General features: G+C 38.4%; 1 protein-coding gene across 10 annotated transcripts in view; it reads left to right on the forward strand.

Moving 5' to 3' along the window:
- The window catches only part of LOC135717486 (trithorax group protein osa-like), a 508,226-nt gene that overhangs the window by 406,505 nt on the left and 81,726 nt on the right, over positions 1–19,995 (forward strand). For 7 of the 10 annotated variants that reach the window (XM_065239592.1, XM_065239638.1, XM_065239608.1 and 4 more), the window contains exon 6: positions 7,554–7,658. The exons of the other annotated variants lie outside the window; for them this stretch is intronic. In XM_065239592.1, coding sequence (XP_065095664.1) covers positions 7,554–7,658 — 105 coding nt within the window. The remainder of the gene's footprint in view (positions 1–7,553; positions 7,659–19,995) is intronic. 10 annotated transcript variants of the gene reach the window in all.

Here is a 19,995-nt window from a genome sequence, read left to right on the forward strand (position 1 = left end):
GGCTACAAGACCGGTTTGAGGAATCCACGAGCATGAAATGCGCAGATTGACTAGTGTATAATCATGGGTTGCTTAACAGCATGACAGTATGAGTTTATCTTAATCAACTTATCACCAAACCAGAAGAGTTAAACGAGTGGAACAATTTCAAGCCATTGATATGCAAATAAAGCACGATTGAACTTTCGCCTTCCGGAGATTTCTAGCAATCAAAACAACAACAACAATAATTGCTTCCTCGGTTTAAATTTGGCTAACATATTGCTTTGAGACTAATGTCGTTTTTTTTTGCGGTATAGCTACACCGGTGCTACACTGCCGTACACCGAAATAATTGAGGGTGTAGATATAGGATGCACCTTTGTTTACAAACAAATGATGGTGAGCTGTCAAAAACTCGCGCTTATTCCTGCTTACACTACACGGTAAGAAAAAAGTACCCAAAATTGAGTTCCTTTCACTCATCACGTGGCTTCCGTGGGGCTAGGTAAAATTAAGTTAAAGAAGAAAACTCAATTTTGAGTAATCCTGATCATGAATCCACGTTGACCAAGTTGACAAAAAAATAATAAAACGGAGCAGACTGGAACCGAACCATGGACGTTGAGATTACGGGGCCCGTGTGTTGACCACTCGTCTATCAACGCTTGTGAAAATGAAATGGTTAAAGGCGCATAAGAGCAACCTCAATGAAAATAAACTTATATTTGAGTTCATTTATTATTACTCAATAGTTGAGTAAATTTTAACCAACGCCGCTTTTCTGATTCACTCAACGGCGGACCTCAAATGATAGAACCCAACGTTGAGTTTTTTTTAACTTAATTTTGAGTATTTTTTCTTGCCGTGTACACCGGTGCTATACCGCAAAAACGAAAACGACATAAGTTTCCCACTGTAAATAGATTTCCGCTTGAAACAATTTTTCAATCTTAATGTGTTTGATGTTTCATTTCGTTTGGGGCTTAAGTCTATGACAATAATAAGCATTAACGCAAAGCCTTAAATATGCTTCATGCAGCGCTTCTAGTCCTTAGAAGCTTTTAATCAGTATTCGAAAGTAAACCTGTCGAAACTCTTTGTTCGGCTACGCAAACTAACATCAGGTAGAGTAAATTATCCCCAAGCCGTGAGAAATACCAAGAGTATTTTGAACGTACAATTTCGGATGGTTATTCTTAGAAAACTGAAAGGGTATTCCGAGGATAATTCCTAGGGCAAACCGAAAGAAAATTCTTGAGAATTGTAAGGAAATTTCCAAGCATAATTGCAGAAGAATTTAGAGCAAAATGATTCAGACCAAAATTTCAATACCTTATCACGTTGTTTTTATCTTCTTTTAATTCTACTAATATTGTATCAGCTTTCACTAACACTTTTTAAAACCTTACAGATACTTATTTCGTTTACTATTTGAAAACTTCAGTGTCTAGTCCAGACGCTTCAGATTTGGGATTACTAGGGAATTCTAAAGGGAATTCAAACGAATTTTAAATAGAATTATGGAAGGAAGCTTCAAAGAATTCTTAGAAAAAAAAGCTTCAAAATTCAAAGAAAATCTAGGGATGAATTTCATGACTTTTTTTTTGGATTGATCTACAGAGAATTATTATCAAATTTTTAAAAGACTCCCATAGAGAATGTCAAACTTATGTTAGAAGAATTCCGGGGAGAACTGGAAATTTGATTCAAACCTTGCAATATTTGTTGTACCTATGGAGCTATGGAGCTATATAAGCTTTATTCCAAGCAGGGTTGCTTCCACTCACTTGCTATAAAAACATATTGTTTGGAATTATGCAATCATTAGATCATGTAATGATATGTTGTACTTGTAAGTATCGAGAAGAGGGTGTAAAGTATGTGTTTGACTCATAAAACCTGTCTATTTCGCTTTCAGAGCATCATCAGCGATCTTATGATTCGTGAGCGTTCACTCAGAGTAAGCGCTCACGAATCGTAAAATTGCTGGTTGTGGCGCACTGAAAGCAATATGGACAGATTTTGTGTGTCAAACACATACTTCACGACCTCTTCTTGTAGCTTACAAGTTCTAATTATCACTATACCAGCTCATGATTTCATAATTCTGAAAAACATTTCCAAGTTCGAATATTTATCGTAAAATCTTGAATATTTCTTCACACCCGGATGTCTTGTGAATCAACCTCGGAGATCTGTGGGTTATGTGCAGATGCCTTAGATGTTAACTAAAAGGTATTATTGTTCAACTGCAAAGGCCTTATAATTGTACCTTAGGTCAACTCCGGACGGTTTTGTGGGCTGAGTTTATAGGCCTTATGAACCAACTCCAGAGGCGTTGTGGATCAAGGCCTGCTATGTAAATTTAAGTGACCTTACAACCTAAGTCAACACAAAATATCTCTTGGATCAGCTCAAGAGGCCTTAAGTGATGATATTAGAAGGCTTATGAATCATCTGCAGATGCTTAACGAGTTGAATTTAGAGGCCGTTTAAGTCATCGTCAAAGAACGTAAGGTCCGGTGCCAGTGTAGTGCTATGCGTGACTGCCTCTCACCCCAAAAGGCCTGGGTTAAATCCCAGTCGGCATCTCCGAAGGAAAGCCGTTGGTCTCCGGTCCATGAGTTGATGGGTCGATAGGTAGGGATCCAGATGTGGGAGCTGTCTTCTTGGCGTCGGTAGCATTGGTACTCAGTACGGAAAACAAGATCGAGGAGAAAACAAATCAAGACTTCAGAGATCTTGTATGATAATGTCAGCCTTTTTACTCCTTATTTCGAAGCATTTATAGCATAACTGAAGGAATTCTTATTTTTGAAGTCTTATGAAGCTTCTTCACTTAACTTCATTAAATTCAAAGAATATCCATTCATCAATGCTTTGAGTCTTATTGAGATCTTATGGGACAAGTTCAGACATTTATTAGAATAATTTTGCTCTGAATTTAAAGCCTTATATTTCCAAATAATATTGATCAACTTCAAAAATCTTATTAGTTAACTTCATAGATCTTACAGGTTAAATCGTCATGACTAACACAGATCTTATTGTGGTCAATTCAATGTTTCTACTTTCATGGTGACACGAACCTTCTTCAAAGACATTATTCGTTAACTGTAGAGATCTTATGGATCAACTTAGAATGCCTAAGGGTTAACCCCGGAGAACTTGCGGAAAACACACGCCTTATGGTTAATTTGGGAAATTTTATAGTTGCACTTCTAGATTGTACTATAGGTTCTAGAGCTTCTTCAGGATGAAGGTTAAATTTACTTATGGCCTTCAAACTATACAGATTAACTAGAGAGTCAGCTCCTAAGGTAAGACCCATTAGATGTCTCTACGAGGATGGCCACTGAACCAGGAAACCGGAAATTAACCAGGTATTGAAATATTGTACCTGGTAACCAAGTTCTATTAATAAATATTCCAAGTTCGATATCTAGAATATTTATCTTAAAATCTTTTCATAATACAGTATACCAACAGTAGTCTGAAAATAAAAAAAATAGCAATGTCCCAGAGTCTGGCATTTTAAATATTTTTGATGACTTTAGAATCTTGAAAACTCACCACACATTTGATGAAATATCGCCATTTCTTGGATGTTTAAAGCACGTTCATAGAGGAAGTTTTAAATCTCACATAACTCACTGTTCTTATTCTTCTTCTTATTCTTATTCTTCTTCTTCGCATTTCAAGCTTATTGCATATCGCATATTAGCTTATTGCGTGCTCTCAACTTAGTGTTCTAGATGCACTTCCACAGTTATTATTAAGCTTTCGATGCCTGTACCATTTTGCATTGGTATAATTGTGTGGCAAGTCCAATCATACTTCTATGCCCAGCGAAGTCGAAGAAATTTTCCAACACGAAAAATTCCTAGACCGGACCGGGAATCGAACCCAGCCAGCTCCAGCATGGTCTTGCTTTGTAGCTGCGCCTTTACCGGCTGAGCTAAGGGAGGCCCCCATACCTCATTGTTTCTTTTCTGAAATGTCTAGCCTTATGATCTTGAACAGTTTTCTAAGACCAGGATCTTGGCATTTGTTCTCAACCGAAGTCTCAGAATCTTAAGAATTTCTGTGCACGGAATCTTGCTAAATTTTCAATGTTTGAAATTACTGAATTATTTCTTAGGAAGGAACTCATATTAGGATATCTTTGCAAATTTGTCAAGAAATTGCTTAGGATCATTCCTTAAAGTCTTCAGAATTACTTTTACTTTCAGGATGCTGCTCAATAATCTTATGATTCTGTCCGGTATTTCCTTGAAGTTTTTTCATGTATGTCGAAAAATTATGTGCAGTACACTTAAGCAATTCCTTCCAGAAATCTCTTGAAATTCAGTCTTAATTTATCTTTGAATTTCCAAAAAATACTGAGTTTTTGTTTAACTTCTCTCCATAATGTTCTTTAGAATTCGCTTTGAATATTAGCAATGTATTCTCCCATAATTTTCCTAAATTTCATCTCAAGGGGAATTTTCCTCGGAATTTTAAAGACATTCTTCTCAAAATGCCCTTAAGAGGATCTCTTGGAATTATCTTGGCATTATTTTGAAACTCTCTTTAGCATTTCCTTGTGTATTGTATTGTATTGGGACACTACTCATATAGTTTCTTTGATAATATGTTCCAAAATTCCTGCTTAAAACTCCCGGAAACTTCTTGAAATTACATCATTTGTAAACATTTTCAATATTCGTTAGCATTGAAATGTTCATAAGTTTCGAACACATCAAGATCCTGAGATTGAAAAACATTATCAGATATAGAAGTTGAAGTTATTTCAAATCACTTTTAAAATTGTATTTTGTATGTAAAATTTGATTATATAATATATTATTTAAGTTGGCCGTATTGAATCTGTTATTAATTGTAATATTTGTTCGCCATACCAAATATAAAATTTTACGTGAAACTGTGTCTCGAAACCTTTCAGCTAGCATTTAAAGCTTAAGAATCTAGAAATGTGAATGACTTTCTATAGGGTTGGTCTTCCGGTGGACTTTTGTATAGCGCTTTTGTTCGAATAATGGTGAATTTCCATATTCAATTAAAAGGTTTAATATTTGCTTAGAAACAAATAAATTTTTACTCAGATTTTGCTCCTTTACACCTAATATATGATTCCTAAATAGAGGAAATTATTGTTTCCTATGGGTTCTACTGTTTTAAAAACACTATTGCAATTATAACAATTTCAATAGGTTTTTTCCGAATAGAAGCATCCATCGGAAACAATGGTTTCCTCTATGATAGGAACGAAAATTAGCGGCATACCACAACTATAACAAAATGGTGCCTATTATTGGATAATGAGCTTAATAATTTATTTCGTAATCAAACAAGTTATAACTGTCCAGTATTTAAATTAACCGGATTAAACTTCAATCACGATGCATAATTTATTTTTAATTTCCTTTATAACTATCACTTTAACCGTGTTTGTAATTATTCAGAAAAACGACTGGAACATCAGGGAATTTATTTTTCATCATTGAGTCGACACCCTGATTTGTTTGAACCGGTTTGTAGACACGGAAAATTAAAGAAATATTGACCTAGAGCGAAGAAACAAGGAATTTTAAGATGAAAATTCAGTTGCCACCCTGAATTCAATTGGAATTGAAACCAGATAGAATAATTCCACAAATATATCTTGAATCAATTCTATAACCATAACATATACAGTTCCGTGAGTATTATTGGTGTTATTCCAAGGTGAATACAGGAGAACCTTCAAGAAAATTTAAAAACAAGTTTTATGAAAGTAATTTTAAGAACCACTTTTAAAAGTTGATTATCCTGGCCAAATATGATCCAAATGCTCCGTAAATTGTATGATGATCCTATAGGGTCGCCCATGATCATATAACATAATTATGATGTTGCCAAGTGGATGTAATATTTAATTAAAAATTACTATTAAAAGACTGTGCGGTATGCGGTTTATTCAAAAATTTAGTAAGGCAGAAATACTGCTGATCCCGATCGACCACCGGATTGTCGACTTGAGAACGACTTGGTGGAAAATGGAAACGGGATCGGGTCAGGTCCACTGAGCTCTTTGAATGCGCTTCAATCGGGATTGCTGAATGACAGAGAATTGGATAATACTGAAAAATGTTGTTTGAATTCCTCTTTAAAAAAATCATGCAATGCTGTAATACAGTACCCGTTCGATTTTGGTAGCAGACGATTTTTTGGTCTGGTTACGTCTGGCATCACAACTATCCGGACAATCTAAAAAAAAATAGAGTTTATGACTTTAAACTGCAGAGCACACACACATATTAATGACATTGGAAACGTGCTGTGTACGCGCAACGGGAACTTCCAAAAGCCTCAATTGATCCAGTACCTTTCCCATTGTATATGTACTACTACCAGTACACACTAATTTTAGATAACTTGCATTGCATGCAACCTATAGTAAACTCAAGATTCCCGGAAGTTTCCCCATCAGCTGCAGAAGCACGTGCTTCATCATTCTCCGTACACAAACGCATTCGCTTTTGCTCGTTCGCCGGTTTGGATATTTTATACAACATCACACAACCGACGGCAACGATCCCATATACTGCAGCAGCAGCGGTGGCAAAAATCCAAACTTGCATCATCACGTGCCCGAGTCCCGTCGTTGTCGTCGTCGTCGTCGTCGTCCCGTTTGAAGTGTTTTCCTTTTTCGATTTACCCATGCCTCGTCCCAACGACGGTGCCGCGTTTCCGAGGTCGTACACCGGCCGCCGCCAACGAATCCACCACGTGCTTCTTCCGTGCGGGTTCTCTCTCTCTCTCTTTCTATATACACAACCGCAGGATGGTATTGCTTATATGCAACTGCTGCACTTGGACGGTACGGAGCGATGCATCCTCGTAGTTTCATGATGTTGCCATCGTCGACCGGAAGAGAAATTCAATTCAAAGTTGATCAGCTGCCGCCCGCCACTACTGGAGGTGGATGCGTAAATGTGCGTATGGCTATCGTCGTCGTTTGGCAAACTCGCATAATCCCGACGTCCGTTGTTAGACACTCCGATACGGTCAGAATGGAGTAATCGTCCGACGGAAGCCGCCCAATGATGATGATTTGTATGCGTGTGGCAGGCAATTGTTTTCAGAATAACTTAGATTAACCACCACCACCCACACCGTTCTCTATCTCTTCACGTGTCGTCGCCCGATTTCTATAAACAAAATCAAACTTCACAATCTCCCGGTTCGGACGTTCGGAGAAACAGACGGAATCGTTTTACTATCGCAAAACAGCTGTGTGCTACGTTTTATGTTGGTCGCAACTAGTATATGTACCTACCGACAACTTCTAAACCATGTGTGCCGTTCCAGGGAATGTGTTTCGGAAAAACATCAGATTCGCCAGTTCGGGGAATCGCTAGTCGAGCATTTTCTCATACATATATGTGCGTCGGCTTACGCACCTGAAAGTTGAATGGACTTTACGTGACGATGAAAGCTGTTGGAATCTGGGCGTGTCCTTGACCCCCCTCTCCGTCAAAACGGGCTGGAACGAGTGCTAATATTTGTTTTTCTCTATTTCTTTTCAGGTGAGTCGCCGCTATCCGGTAGTAATGGTTCGGTCGGAATGTGATATTGACACATTTACACAGCATGGTTCTGGACTTCAAGGAAAGCTCTGGATGCCTCTTTCGGTAACTGTTGATTGTCGGCTTCGATTGGGGTTTGGGGGGGGGGGGACACAGTGAAACATACTTTGCAATATCGCATTGAAAACGATGTAATTCTACATTGAATCGATTGGACAACATAGGCGGGTAACGTGACCGTTTCTGTTTGGTCGTTTTGGAAAACAATTGACGTAATTTGAAATATGTTGACTTACTACCTGGATTGTGATGTCTGTACTAGAGTTGTTGCTTCAACAACCCCGTAAGTGTTGTCAGATGTATGAATTTTTAAATGTACTGTATATCAACGGATCGACTTTAAAATTCTACGGATTTTCCAAATTTTCAAGTGACTAAGTGCTGAAGTGCTATCTATGGATAGACCTCCGTGATAATCTGACAACACTGTTTTTATTCGTCAGTTTTGCAGCCTGTAGATTATGTCTGTGTATTTTTAAGAAGCTATCAGGTGATTGCCATATTACCATACGTGCCGGAGGACACTTAGAATATGAGATTGTTTTTGAATTTCGTCCCATTTTTTTCGACTTTAATCGGGCCGATTTTGCTAGGTCTGTGACCGAGATGAACTTCCTTCGGTGTTTTCGATTCCTATCACAATCAACGATGCTCTCTAATAAACTACTGTTAACACTACCAATTTAATAACATGGTTCTATATTTTAAATTCCCAGTGTCTGAGCTCAAAGTCCCATAAGTTATCGGATCAGTTTTAAGCAACCCAATAATTTTAATGATTTATGAAAATCTCAATTTTATAAAATGATATTTCACGTAATTTCCGATAATTCCAGAATTTATTTTAAATTTCTGAAGCATCTCAGAACTTTTTTGAAGTTCTGAAGCTTATCTGAAACTCTCAGACCTTGCCAGAAGATCTTTGAACGTGTTTGCAGCTAGTTGAACCTAGCAAAATTAGTATGAAGATTTTTGATTATTTTTCCCTTTATTTGAAAATTCAGAATTTCAGAGAACATAAATAAAATAATCATAAATATATTAAAAAACACGTTACATGGAACATCTAGAGATCTACAGCTAATATCACGAGAAGTACAAGCAACATACCTCTATCATAATAAATTGGTGCAACTTGAGTGTGACTACAACTATTCAGTAACAACCCAAGTAAGATTTCAAGTTTTATAGTGGTTTTACAGCATGCTACAAGTCTAAATCATGGTCTACAGAACCCTCATAAAACCAAAATTGTTACTTGGGAAGTGTGTTGCTGCTGCTGCTTCTTCTTCTTCATATTCTTCTTATTAGCATTTGAAGCTTATTGCTGATCGCCCAATTAGCTTATAGCGTGCTGTCACCTTAGTGTTCTAGATGCACTTCCACAGTTATTAATTGAGAGCTTTAGATGCCTGTGCCATTTTTGCATTAGTATATAATTGTGTGGCAAGGGAAGTCGAGAAATTTTCCAACCCGAAACATTCGTAGACCGGACCGGGATTCGGACCCAGCCACCTCCAGCCTGGTCTTCCTTTGTAGATGCGCCTTGGCCGACTGAACTTGGAACGTAAAAAAGTTATGGGAAAACCAATAAAAATACATAGTTGAAGATGCTAATTTCAAATAACAAACTAAAGTGGTAATTTTTATACGATAGATGAGGAGATGAAAGTATAGAGTTGATAGTTCCGTTTAGAGTACGGCAGTGTGAAAATTGCATATAGAAGTAGAAAGCGAGCTAGACAACTTTTAGGAAGGTACAAATCAGTTTTATCATCTCTCTTTACCAAACTCGCCCTTTGGAGAGGGATGGTGAGAGGGGGTCCGGAAAAGATCAGGAAAAATCTGGAGAAGCTTAAGGAAAATCTAGCAAAGCTCAACGAACATCTAAGTTCAGAAAGCATCTAGAGTAGTTCAGAAAACATTTAGAAAGATTCAAGGAACATCTAGAGGCTACCCGGGAATGGGAAATAGCGGAAGGCGCTTTCCGGGAACTTGAAGTTGATTCGTTAGCCCTCTGAATTTGACCCTTTTTAGGTTCCAAAATTTGATTTAGGTGTATGAAATCTCTGTTAATTATTCGTAAACCTCTATGAACTACTGTAACTACTGAACTCATAAGGCATTTAAGGCTTTCGGAATGAATAAGGTGTCCTCAGTTGATCAATAAGATCCTAGAAATAAACTCACAAGGCATGTTGACCGAGTATATCTGAAATCGGTCAATAGACTGAACCTGTGGCCTCTGAAGTTGACTCATATGACCTCTTGAGTTGAGTATTTTAAGTCTAGTGTGAGGAGGACGAATATAATTTAAAAGTTAACTGTTCAAGATGACTAATAAGCCCGCAGAACTAAAACTGTAGGACCTTTCCAGTTTATTTCTAACAGTCAAAAAAAGCTTCTGTAGTTCACCCAAAAGGTATTTTGTGTTGATCCGTAAGGTCGGTAGACATAGCATTTAGTATTCTGGATTTAAGTCGTAAGGGATCATTCACAAATGACGTTGCATTTCTAGGGGAAGGGGAGTTGTGACCAGAGGGGGAGAGGGGCTCTAAAATGTGTCATATGCTAGGTTATAAGGCCATACGGTCGCTGGAATTGACACATAGGTTCATCAAAGTTAAGCTAACTCCGAAGGAATCTAAAATTATGTGGAGATTACCTATAAGATCATAAGTAGAGATGAATATCCAGAAAGTTTGAGATTTGGCCGTTATTACTTTTGTAAACAAACACGCCAATCACCGATTTCTCGCGAATAACAGCTCAAACTCAACTATACTAAATGAATCATTTTTCTAACTGTTTATGTGGTTTGCTTTCGAGATTGAGCTTTAATTCACGATAAATCGGTGATTAACGTGTTTGTTTAGAAAAACAATTACGCCCTAATCTCGAAGGTCACGGATATATAAACTAAACTCATAACTTAACTCAGGAGTCTAATGTTGACTCATGAGTCCTCTACACGGCCGATGAGACTAACACAGAGGGAGAGAGAGAGAGTCATTTCTATTCAGATTTAAAAGAAATTTCTAAAAACAGGGGTTACTCAGAACTGTAAGCTTACCCGGATAAACAAGAACCATAAGAAGCGCCTAATCACCAATTCGGGATATCATCTTAACTTTATATGGTACGGTAGAACTATCTATGATATCGTGAGTGTATGGTACCCATTTATTAGGGTAGTCCGTTAAGCTGGTATGGCCTACGTATTTAATTGATACGATACGATCTTTCATGTTTTCCCATTGTGATTAAGATTACGACTTGACCCCAGTTGGTATCATGTAGGCCTGAGAGGCAAACCATAATGGGACTACCTTCTTAGGTATAACTTTTGGGTATTCCAGTCAGTGGTTGTTTGGAAGGAACCTCCATATTGAACAGGACTTAGCCACTTATTAAGGATTTAGGTGGTGTTCTTAAAATTTCGCATAACTCACTAATACGTCACGCCTTATCCACAGGCTAATTCCATTGACTGGGATCAGTGCTGTAAATACTCAAAATCAATTGAACATTTTTGATGAAAATGAGAAAAGCAGCTATCCGCTATCAAAGGGGACCACCTTCGAATGGGTGATATCAGTTGCTTAGCCATTTGACGAAGGCATGGATCATTCTCATTTGAGAAACGCTTGATATCATTCAATTGAGTGTACATTGATCCGATATCGGATCGACATGTCTGTTTGGGGCCAGTGTGCTGGGTTTCTTCCATATTCCATGGTCGTATATCAAATGATAGTGAGTGACTCAATTGACAGTGACGATGAGGTTCGAAGGGGCTCTTCAAATGATGGGCATTAGATAATTCTTTTTCCCAGATTTGATTGAATGGTTGTATTGGTTCATCTTCAATCGAATGATATGCAAATTTACAGCACTGACTGGGATAGTTTGACAAACTGAAATTCAGTTCTATCAAACTTCATCACTGTTCTTTGAAGGATTACTAGACTTTTATAAAATTGCTTACACATTGTATCTTCTGGAAGTTGTGCCTTTATTTGTTTCAGTGGCGTCGCCCTAACCTCAATTTACCTGTTCAACCACTCGCACTCTCAAAACGTAAACATACAAAACAATATTGGTTCACATGGATACAAAACAGTGAAACTAGAAGACTGTATCCTTTGAAACTGATTTGAAACATGACCCTAAATAACGTTTTCAAAGTTGTTGAACAGGTAAAAAGTGAGGTTACGCGACGCCACTGATATTTACTCCTCACAAAGTGTGAAGTTGGATTCATAATTCACTTTTTTGGGGCTGTTCATAAACTACGTAGACAGGGGGGGTTCAAGAATCCCAAAAAAAAACTGTCTACGTAGTTTATGAACAGGCCCTTTCTAGAAATCATGCGGTGATGTTTTTCAAATGAGAGTGAAAATCACTAAATTCTGGACTAGCTATCCAAGTACGAATTTCAAAAGTGCGGGTTTCGAATCTGCAATCATGGAAGAAATAGTAATTGAGCAATATGTATCTCGTGTGATTCCGTATCTGCTAAGATTGACACTACCGACATAATCGAATAGCTAGGTAGGTAGATGTCTGCTTTCCATTGGAATAACGAACCGGTATCAATTATGTGTTCGGTAAATGGCGCTTAGGTAATCATCAAAGCAAAACAAAACCCAATACCTACCCTGCGATAACTGAATCGTTTAGCAAAACAGATGACACTCGTCCGTGCCGTGCAATCACGACCGACAGTGCCACAGACAGGAATCATCATCATAGAAGGGGAGGAGAAAGACCAAGATATATAAAAAACAAAAACAATCAAATTAAACACGCTTGTAAATAAATCTAGACAGCAAGCACGTGCTCTCCATCATAAATCTTTCTCGGTTAAAAACCCAAAGAGCAAGTATGTCTGTCTATGTACATACGGATTCACCATCATGCTTTTATATACAATCGGGTAACGGGCGCAAATACCACCAATAACAACAACAACAACAACAACAACGGACGACGAAAAAACTAACATCATCATCAACAGCAGCAAAAGTGCCGGCAAGGCAAAAAAAAAAGCGATTGTAGTGTATAAATAAACCGAACGAGATTCCCTGCTCTGACGTCACATGCTGACGAAGACGACGACGACGGCGGTGGCGGGCGGTGATCAAAGTGCAACCAGCAAACGCGACGACGACGACCGTTGAAAGAGAAAAAAAAAGAACAGAAATCTTTATGTGAAAAGTAAAATTCCAACAGCAACAACAACAATTGCAACGCTACCCTTGGGTGCATGATGCGAGTATGGGAGTACGGCCCGGTAGTGGCTGTGTAGTTGGATGAGGAGGTTGGAAAAGGGGTTGAGGAGGAGTTTACCGATAACACAAAATAATAACATACACGTTTTGCTGCCGTTGGGGCTTCCCGACCTGACGTCGTCGACGTTGACGTCCCCGTCCTCAGTCACTGTCTCCTTCAGGCAGCAGCAGCACGAGACGTCGAAGCTGTTGTTATTACCCGGATAGAAGCATACAGAAGACTAAAAACCGTCAGCAGAGGTGCAGCAAACTGCCTAAAGTATTTGGCAGAGGATTGCCCTAAGGAGACTTTTGTTCAGTTGCAAAAGCATTTGGTGTCCACTCTCTCGATAGTTACGATGCTTCTTCTTCTTCTACCCGGATTTAACACTCTTATACGAGATTTCGCCTGCTCTCAACTGAGTGTTCTTTGTTCTTTGTTCCCCCCCCCTTTCGCAGTTATTCATTGAGAGCTTTTCAATGAATGAGTTTCTTTACATATTGTGTGGCAAGCACAATTATACTCTATGTCCAGGGAAGTCGACGAAGATCCTTCGGACCGGCCGCCTCCGGATTGATGCATTTACTGACTAGGCTATCGGAGGCCCTTAAAATGGGAAGGATTATAAATTATTCCGGTAGTTTCGCAGACTTTGGTCAACTCAGAATGCTTGTAATGGAATTTTAAATTTCCTTCATGGCTAATTTTAACTAGATTAACTTTATTGGACGAAGTAGATTCGTTCTAAGAGGTGACTCAACAAAGGATGAATTTCACGCTAACTCGACAAATGGTTGGCAGCACCCTCTCAGATGTCAATGAAACTTTGTAAGTGTATAGATTTCGTCTACTTAAGCAACTAGCATAAAACAAAAATCTAGACCAACATTTGGAAAGGGCAGAACTTTTTTGTCATCATTTTCTTCAAAAAATTATTACTCAATAATGTCAAGTCCTACAAAAATAATTTTTAGAGCTTAAAAATGAGATTTCTTAAAAACACAATTTTTTTAATCCGGAACTTTTTCTAAAGATAGACATACCATTTATCTACAACTCGTTGATACATCCCAAGATGGGCTTTTGAAAAGGAAAAAAGTTATTCAACAACAACTTTTTCGTGTTCGCACTGAATAAAATCTGAAATGAAAACAATAGTGCAAGATCAAGGTATTCTTTGTACCACTAGTGCACGAAGTAGACACGGAATCAGTGAATTAGACAAAAAGACTGTTATAGGTTTCTTTGATAGTAATGAAAAAACAGTAACGATTACGTGTCTGAACTCCGAAATGGCCTTACATAACGGGTTCAGAAGCGACTTCTTATGATGTCTCTCAAAGAGGCATATCAAATATTTGAAGAAACGTATGCGAGTATTAAAATTGGCTTCACCTTATTTACAACGTGGAGACCTAAACATTGTAAGCTACTTGATAGTAAAGGTACTCATAATGTATGTGTGTGCACAATCCACGAAAATGTAAAATTAATGCTAAATAGTTTAGAAATCGTATCCGAGGAGGAAATAATGGATAAACTGCTTTGTAATTTTTCTATTAGGACGACAGACGACTTGGAGAACATTATGAAACCTGCAGATTAGTTTGCCACGTACTCCGTAGATAACATTGATAAGTTAATCACTCATGACTTTATTTGTAAAGAACAGTCTTTATTTCTAAGGAACAAAAAAGATTCTCTAAAAGAAGATGAATTAATTGTAATTTGCAATTTCTCTGAGAACTATTCATATATTATTCAGAACGCTGCTCAGGGTTACCATTGGAATAACGCTCAGGCAACTATTCACCCTTTTGTGGTTTATTATATGAAGGACAGAAAAATAGAAAACGTTAGTTTTATAATAATATCAGAGGTATTGGCCCATGATACAATAGCAGTTCAATTGTTCATTTCAAAACTGATAGAATTCTTGAAACTATCAATAGATTTCTCCAAAATTACATTTATGTCAGATGGAGCAGCTGCTCATTATAAGAACAGCATTTTTTTTGTCAGTCTATGTAACTTCAAATCAATGCACAAATTGGAAGCAGATTGGCATTTCTTTGCAACATCTCATGGCAAAGGTCCCTGTGGTGCTATTGGTGGAACTTTAAAACGAATGGCAAAAAGAACAAGCCTTACTATTACAACTCCACGTCAGTCCGCATCGTGCTCTCTTGTCGTGCGGATCTATTTGCTTTTTGCTGAAAGAAGTGTTACTACTACCTAAAGCTACAACAAATTTAAACAGCACTTTTCAGTGCTCAACCTGTAAAATTTCTACCTTGTTCAACTCTTATTCCTCTTCGATCCTTGTTTGGACCCTACCCGAGGTAATCCTTCTTGGATATCGATTTGGAAAATTGCTCTTCGATCCTTCAGATTCTTATAGTAATCTGCTTGGAAGTCGATTTGGATAAAAATTTACTGCCGCCATGGCGCCTAAACGCAAAAGAAAGCGGCAAACTCTTGATCCCCCTTCTGATGAAATTAATTTGAGTAATCAATTTGATTTGCTCACCGATGATGAGAACAATCCATCATCCAAGAAAAATTCTAGTAAACTTTCCCGACTTAATGCCAAGAAGGAAAAGATTCCTCCTATTGTGATAACCACTTCCGATTTCGCATGGAACTTTTGAACTTCGTGAAAGTTAAGTTTTCACTACAAATTGGACGTCGGGGTGAATGCCGTGTATTGGCTGAAACCTTGGTAGAAATCAAAATACTAACCAACGTAATTGTAACGGAAATTTTGACAATTTTGACTTAGGAAGCATTACTGCCCCTAAAATGGAATTTTTACAGAAATCATTAATTGATATGATTTCTGATATGCTTAAATCTAACTCCATGTTTGATGCTATTCAAAATGGAATAAAATTGCAAACAATATTGTCATGACTTTAAAATTCAGTAACGGATTTTAAAGCATTAAATATTTTAAATTGGAATGCTCGATCTCTTAAAAATAATGAAGACGAGCTATTTAACTTTTTGAGAGTTCATAACGTGCATATTGCCGTTATAACTGAAACGTTCCTTAAACCTGACCATAAGGTTAAGAAGGAAGCAAATTATTTCATTTATAGAAATGATCGTCTTGATGGACCCTGTGGTGGCGTTGCCATCATTGTTCATAGACGAATCAAACATAAAATTCTTTCTTCATTTGAAACCAAAGTTTTTGAATAAAAGTTATCTGGCGGGATTTACAAAAACAAATTAAAAAGCGTTGCCCTGAGGAACAAAAGTTTTGAAAATTAATGTTAGACCCGAGTTCCAAACCCTTTTGGAAACTCACAAAAATTTTGAAAAAACCTCAAAGGCATATTCCAGCGCTTAAAGAAGGTGGTAAAATTTTGATCACAAATTTGGAAAAGCTCCGAAACTTGCTAAGCAATTCGAGAGTTCCCATAATTTCAGTTTGGGTCTTAATAGTCCTATGGAGAATCAGGTTGCTCGGGATTATCTGAATATTGGACGAAGTAAGATCTATAACTAAAAAGTTTTGTAATATGAAAGCTCCAGGTGATCATGGAAATTTTCAACATCCTCATCAAAAAACTCCCAGAGAGTACCTTGTCTTTCTTGGTAAAATTATTTAACAGATGTTTTTTCTTCAGTGTAGCAATAACATTTTTAATGTTTGGTATTTTATTATGCAAGCTCATTTATTTATCTACAAATCATTTTTTGGCTACATTTTTGTAGGACTTTACATTATTAAGTTATATATTTTTGAAGAAAGTATTTAAAAAAAAAAGTTCCGCCCTTTTTAAATGTTGGTCTAGCGTTAAAAAACAAAATAAGTATGCAAAGTTGCTTAAGTAGACGAAATCTACACACCCACAAAGTTTCATTGAAATCTGAGAGGGTGCTGCCAATTCCTTTGTCGAGTTAGCGTGAAATTCGTCAAAGACGTCTACTTTTGAGGGGCGGAGAAGGTCCTAAAATGTGTGGCAGTACTGTGCAAGCTTACCCGTAAATCAGCATGACGAAAGGCTAGGATGAGGAGAACAAAAAGTTCACTTTTCCCATAGTGATTCCCATATAACCTTCAAAGAGCCAGTGCAGTATAAGTTCGCAACCCAATGAAGAATGATGAGGACCAGGGGTTGAAACAGTTGACGTTTTTTACTACACTCGCTTCGTTGTCGTGCGCGACAGTCTGTTTGTATTCGAACACTCAGGCTCTACCGTCGTCTCTCTCACGCAACACGAGCGGTAGAATAACATTCGAGCTAAAAGAAAATTATCAAAATAGCTATCATATGACATGTGTGATTTCGTTGTAATTCCTCAATTTGGTGTAAATCAAACCATTTCTGATCAGAAATATTATTACTAGGACATCATTACTTGATATTTTCAGAATTCACACAAGTACAACATCAGCAGCTCTTAATATGAGAAAAACTAAAATACATACATACGTGACGGTCTTCGGCGACAGTGTCGTATGACAGAGCCTTTCAAATGACATTGTAGTTTGGTACTGTACTATGATAGCTTGTTTTGCAAGTGTCGGAATCAAAGGCAGTCAATTATCACAGAAAATGTGTCGACTACCGTGACCGCTTACAAGACTGATGAGGACCTAATTTGAAATCAATTTAGATTGGTGGAGCAAACCGATTTTTTGAACCACCCTATTTATCTATCCCATTTGATTATACTTATACGGTGCAGGGTCATATTCTTCGTCTTCCCGGCTTTGACGGTCTTACACGAGCTCTTTGTTTACTGTCAGTGCTAGTGTTCTTTGAAGCACTTTCACAGTTATTAATTGAGAGCTTTCTATGCTAACCAATCAATGCGTTTGTATACTGTGTGGCAAGCACAATGACACTCTGCCCACGGATGTTGAGCACATTTCCAACCTGAATCGCCGCCCGCCTCCGGCTTGGTAATACCGTGACTTAACCGACTAGGCTATCGGCGCAGGGTAAGATTTCTGAATGTGGAGAACTGAATGGGTTAATCCCGTTTAGAGTTGACTTCAGGAAGTGGTCCATTTTGCCCGATTTTCCCTGAAGAAAACTTGAATCATCATGCAAACATTGAACTTGATGTACCTAGCATAGGGAATATAATCCAATAATTTGCTACATTGTGTGCTGCTACCCAACTGCTTCCCGGTTTCCTGCTCAGCTGCTACAAACATCGCCGAGGGCCTTCTTCCATTCGGGTTACTCGCTACAAAGAAGCTTCTTTATTTTAACCCTTCGACTTACGAGCACGACTGCCTGAGGTCCCAGCGCTGCTGCCGCTGTGCTGTTGCAACTTGATTCAATCCAGATATTATTCCGTGCTTGTTTTTCTCCACTTTGCTGTGTTCATCCGCGGCGGATAAATGAATGTTTCCCCCATTAATCAAGACTGCTTAGCTTGAGATCTGTTTTTTTCCTACTGTACTATACAACTCAGCTCGATCCAATCGATTCCCGCCTAGAAGGTACGCTTCGAACGAGAGTAGCAAAATCGCTCTTCTATTTGAATCATGGGAATCGGTCGGATATTGCAAGCGTATGGAAATATGAGCGATTTGTATTCCGACACCTTGCTGCCTGCCTGTTGGTGGAAAGCTTTATTCGCGTCTGACTCACTGAAGTCAGCCGGTCGGGTGTACGTGGATTGTTAATCGTTATGCAAATGCGAGTGCGAGTGCTGTTTTAGTATTTTTCTCATTCTCGCTCGTCGATTGGCATTAGCCGATTGATTGTGATCTATGTACATCAATACAATCGCACCTCGTGTCAAAGAATGGGAGATGAAAAGCTGTGCGGTCGTGGTTTGTTCATGGGGAACAACGTTGCTCTAGGTCATGGACTAGCAATGTGAGCAATTTGTATTCTTGTCATTCCCTTTTTTCGAAGGGTTTCCAATCGTAAGTGGTTGTGTGTTTTGCGTTTCGACTGTGAATTTGTTGGTGAATCAGTGCTCTGACGGTTAGTCTTTGGTTGCAATAATAGCGTCCCTCGGGAATTTTCAGCTTGACTTTTCCTGGTCCTAAAGCCTTCGTTGATATTTGACTTCAATTTCTCAAGCATGTCATTCTTCCTAGATTTTGCTCCACTGGGTCTAGTCACCCCAGGAAACACAATTTTTGCGGGATTGTTGTCCTTCCAGCTTTAACACCTATCTGGATACTGGGTTTGCCATAGAGTTGTGCCAGCTCCTGCTTCATTCTTTTCCTCCGTACGCCATTTTCTTATACTCTGGCAAAGATCGTCTTGAGCACACGACGTTCTGAAACTTCTAGTACTTGCAAGTCCTTCTCAAGCATAGTCCATGTCTCGGGTCCTTGAACGCTGCTGGTCTTATCAGCGTTTTTTTACATGGTACATTTAGTGCGGGGACGAAGTTCACCAGTCATCTAGCTCGTCATAACTGCCCATAAACGAAGAAATGGCTATTATGCCACCCCGGTCAAATCGCCAAAAACAGCAGCACGTAGTAGATATGATCTCTATCCATGACCGTGTTGAAAAACTGAATTTAGAGGGCTGCGGCTAATATGCCATTTTTTTTCCTTTGATTTGTTTTCCGTGCTGAGCACCAATGCTACCGACGCCAGGGAGGCAGTTCCCACACCTGGACGCTACCTATCGACTCATCAACTCATGAACCGGGGACCAACGGCTTTACTTCCCTTCCGAAGGAAGGCGTGATCCGAGATGTTATGCCTCAGAACATCCCGGCGGTGCCGACTGGGATTGAACCCAGGCCTGCTGGCGTGAGAGGTAATCACGCTTACCACTACACCGCCGCTGGCTAATATGCCATTTAACTGATAAGTTGTCTAATATCCACTTTTGGAGAGCAAATTTTTCGAAATTTCTATCCCATTCCGTTGGCTTCCAACAGCACTTTTATCATTTATTATAACTTTGTATATGATATTGATTCATCGCTTAAATGATTAAAACCCCTTTTACGCAGCGTTTTGTTTTTGGCACAGGGTAGAGCGCTACTTCGTCATAATCGCCCTTATCCGTTCTATCGATCAGTAAAGATCAATAATATCAATGATTTCACCGTACACAAATCGATAATAGGTTTGTTCCGATGCGTTAGTTCATTAGCTACAACATAA

The sequence above is a fragment of the Ochlerotatus camptorhynchus genome, unplaced genomic scaffold (genome assembly GCF_037179485.1).
Source record: "Ochlerotatus camptorhynchus isolate MF236.1 unplaced genomic scaffold, CSIRO-AGI_Acam_v1.1 ptg000006l, whole genome shotgun sequence".
NCBI classification, from domain to species: domain Eukaryota; kingdom Metazoa; phylum Arthropoda; class Insecta; order Diptera; family Culicidae; genus Ochlerotatus; species Ochlerotatus camptorhynchus.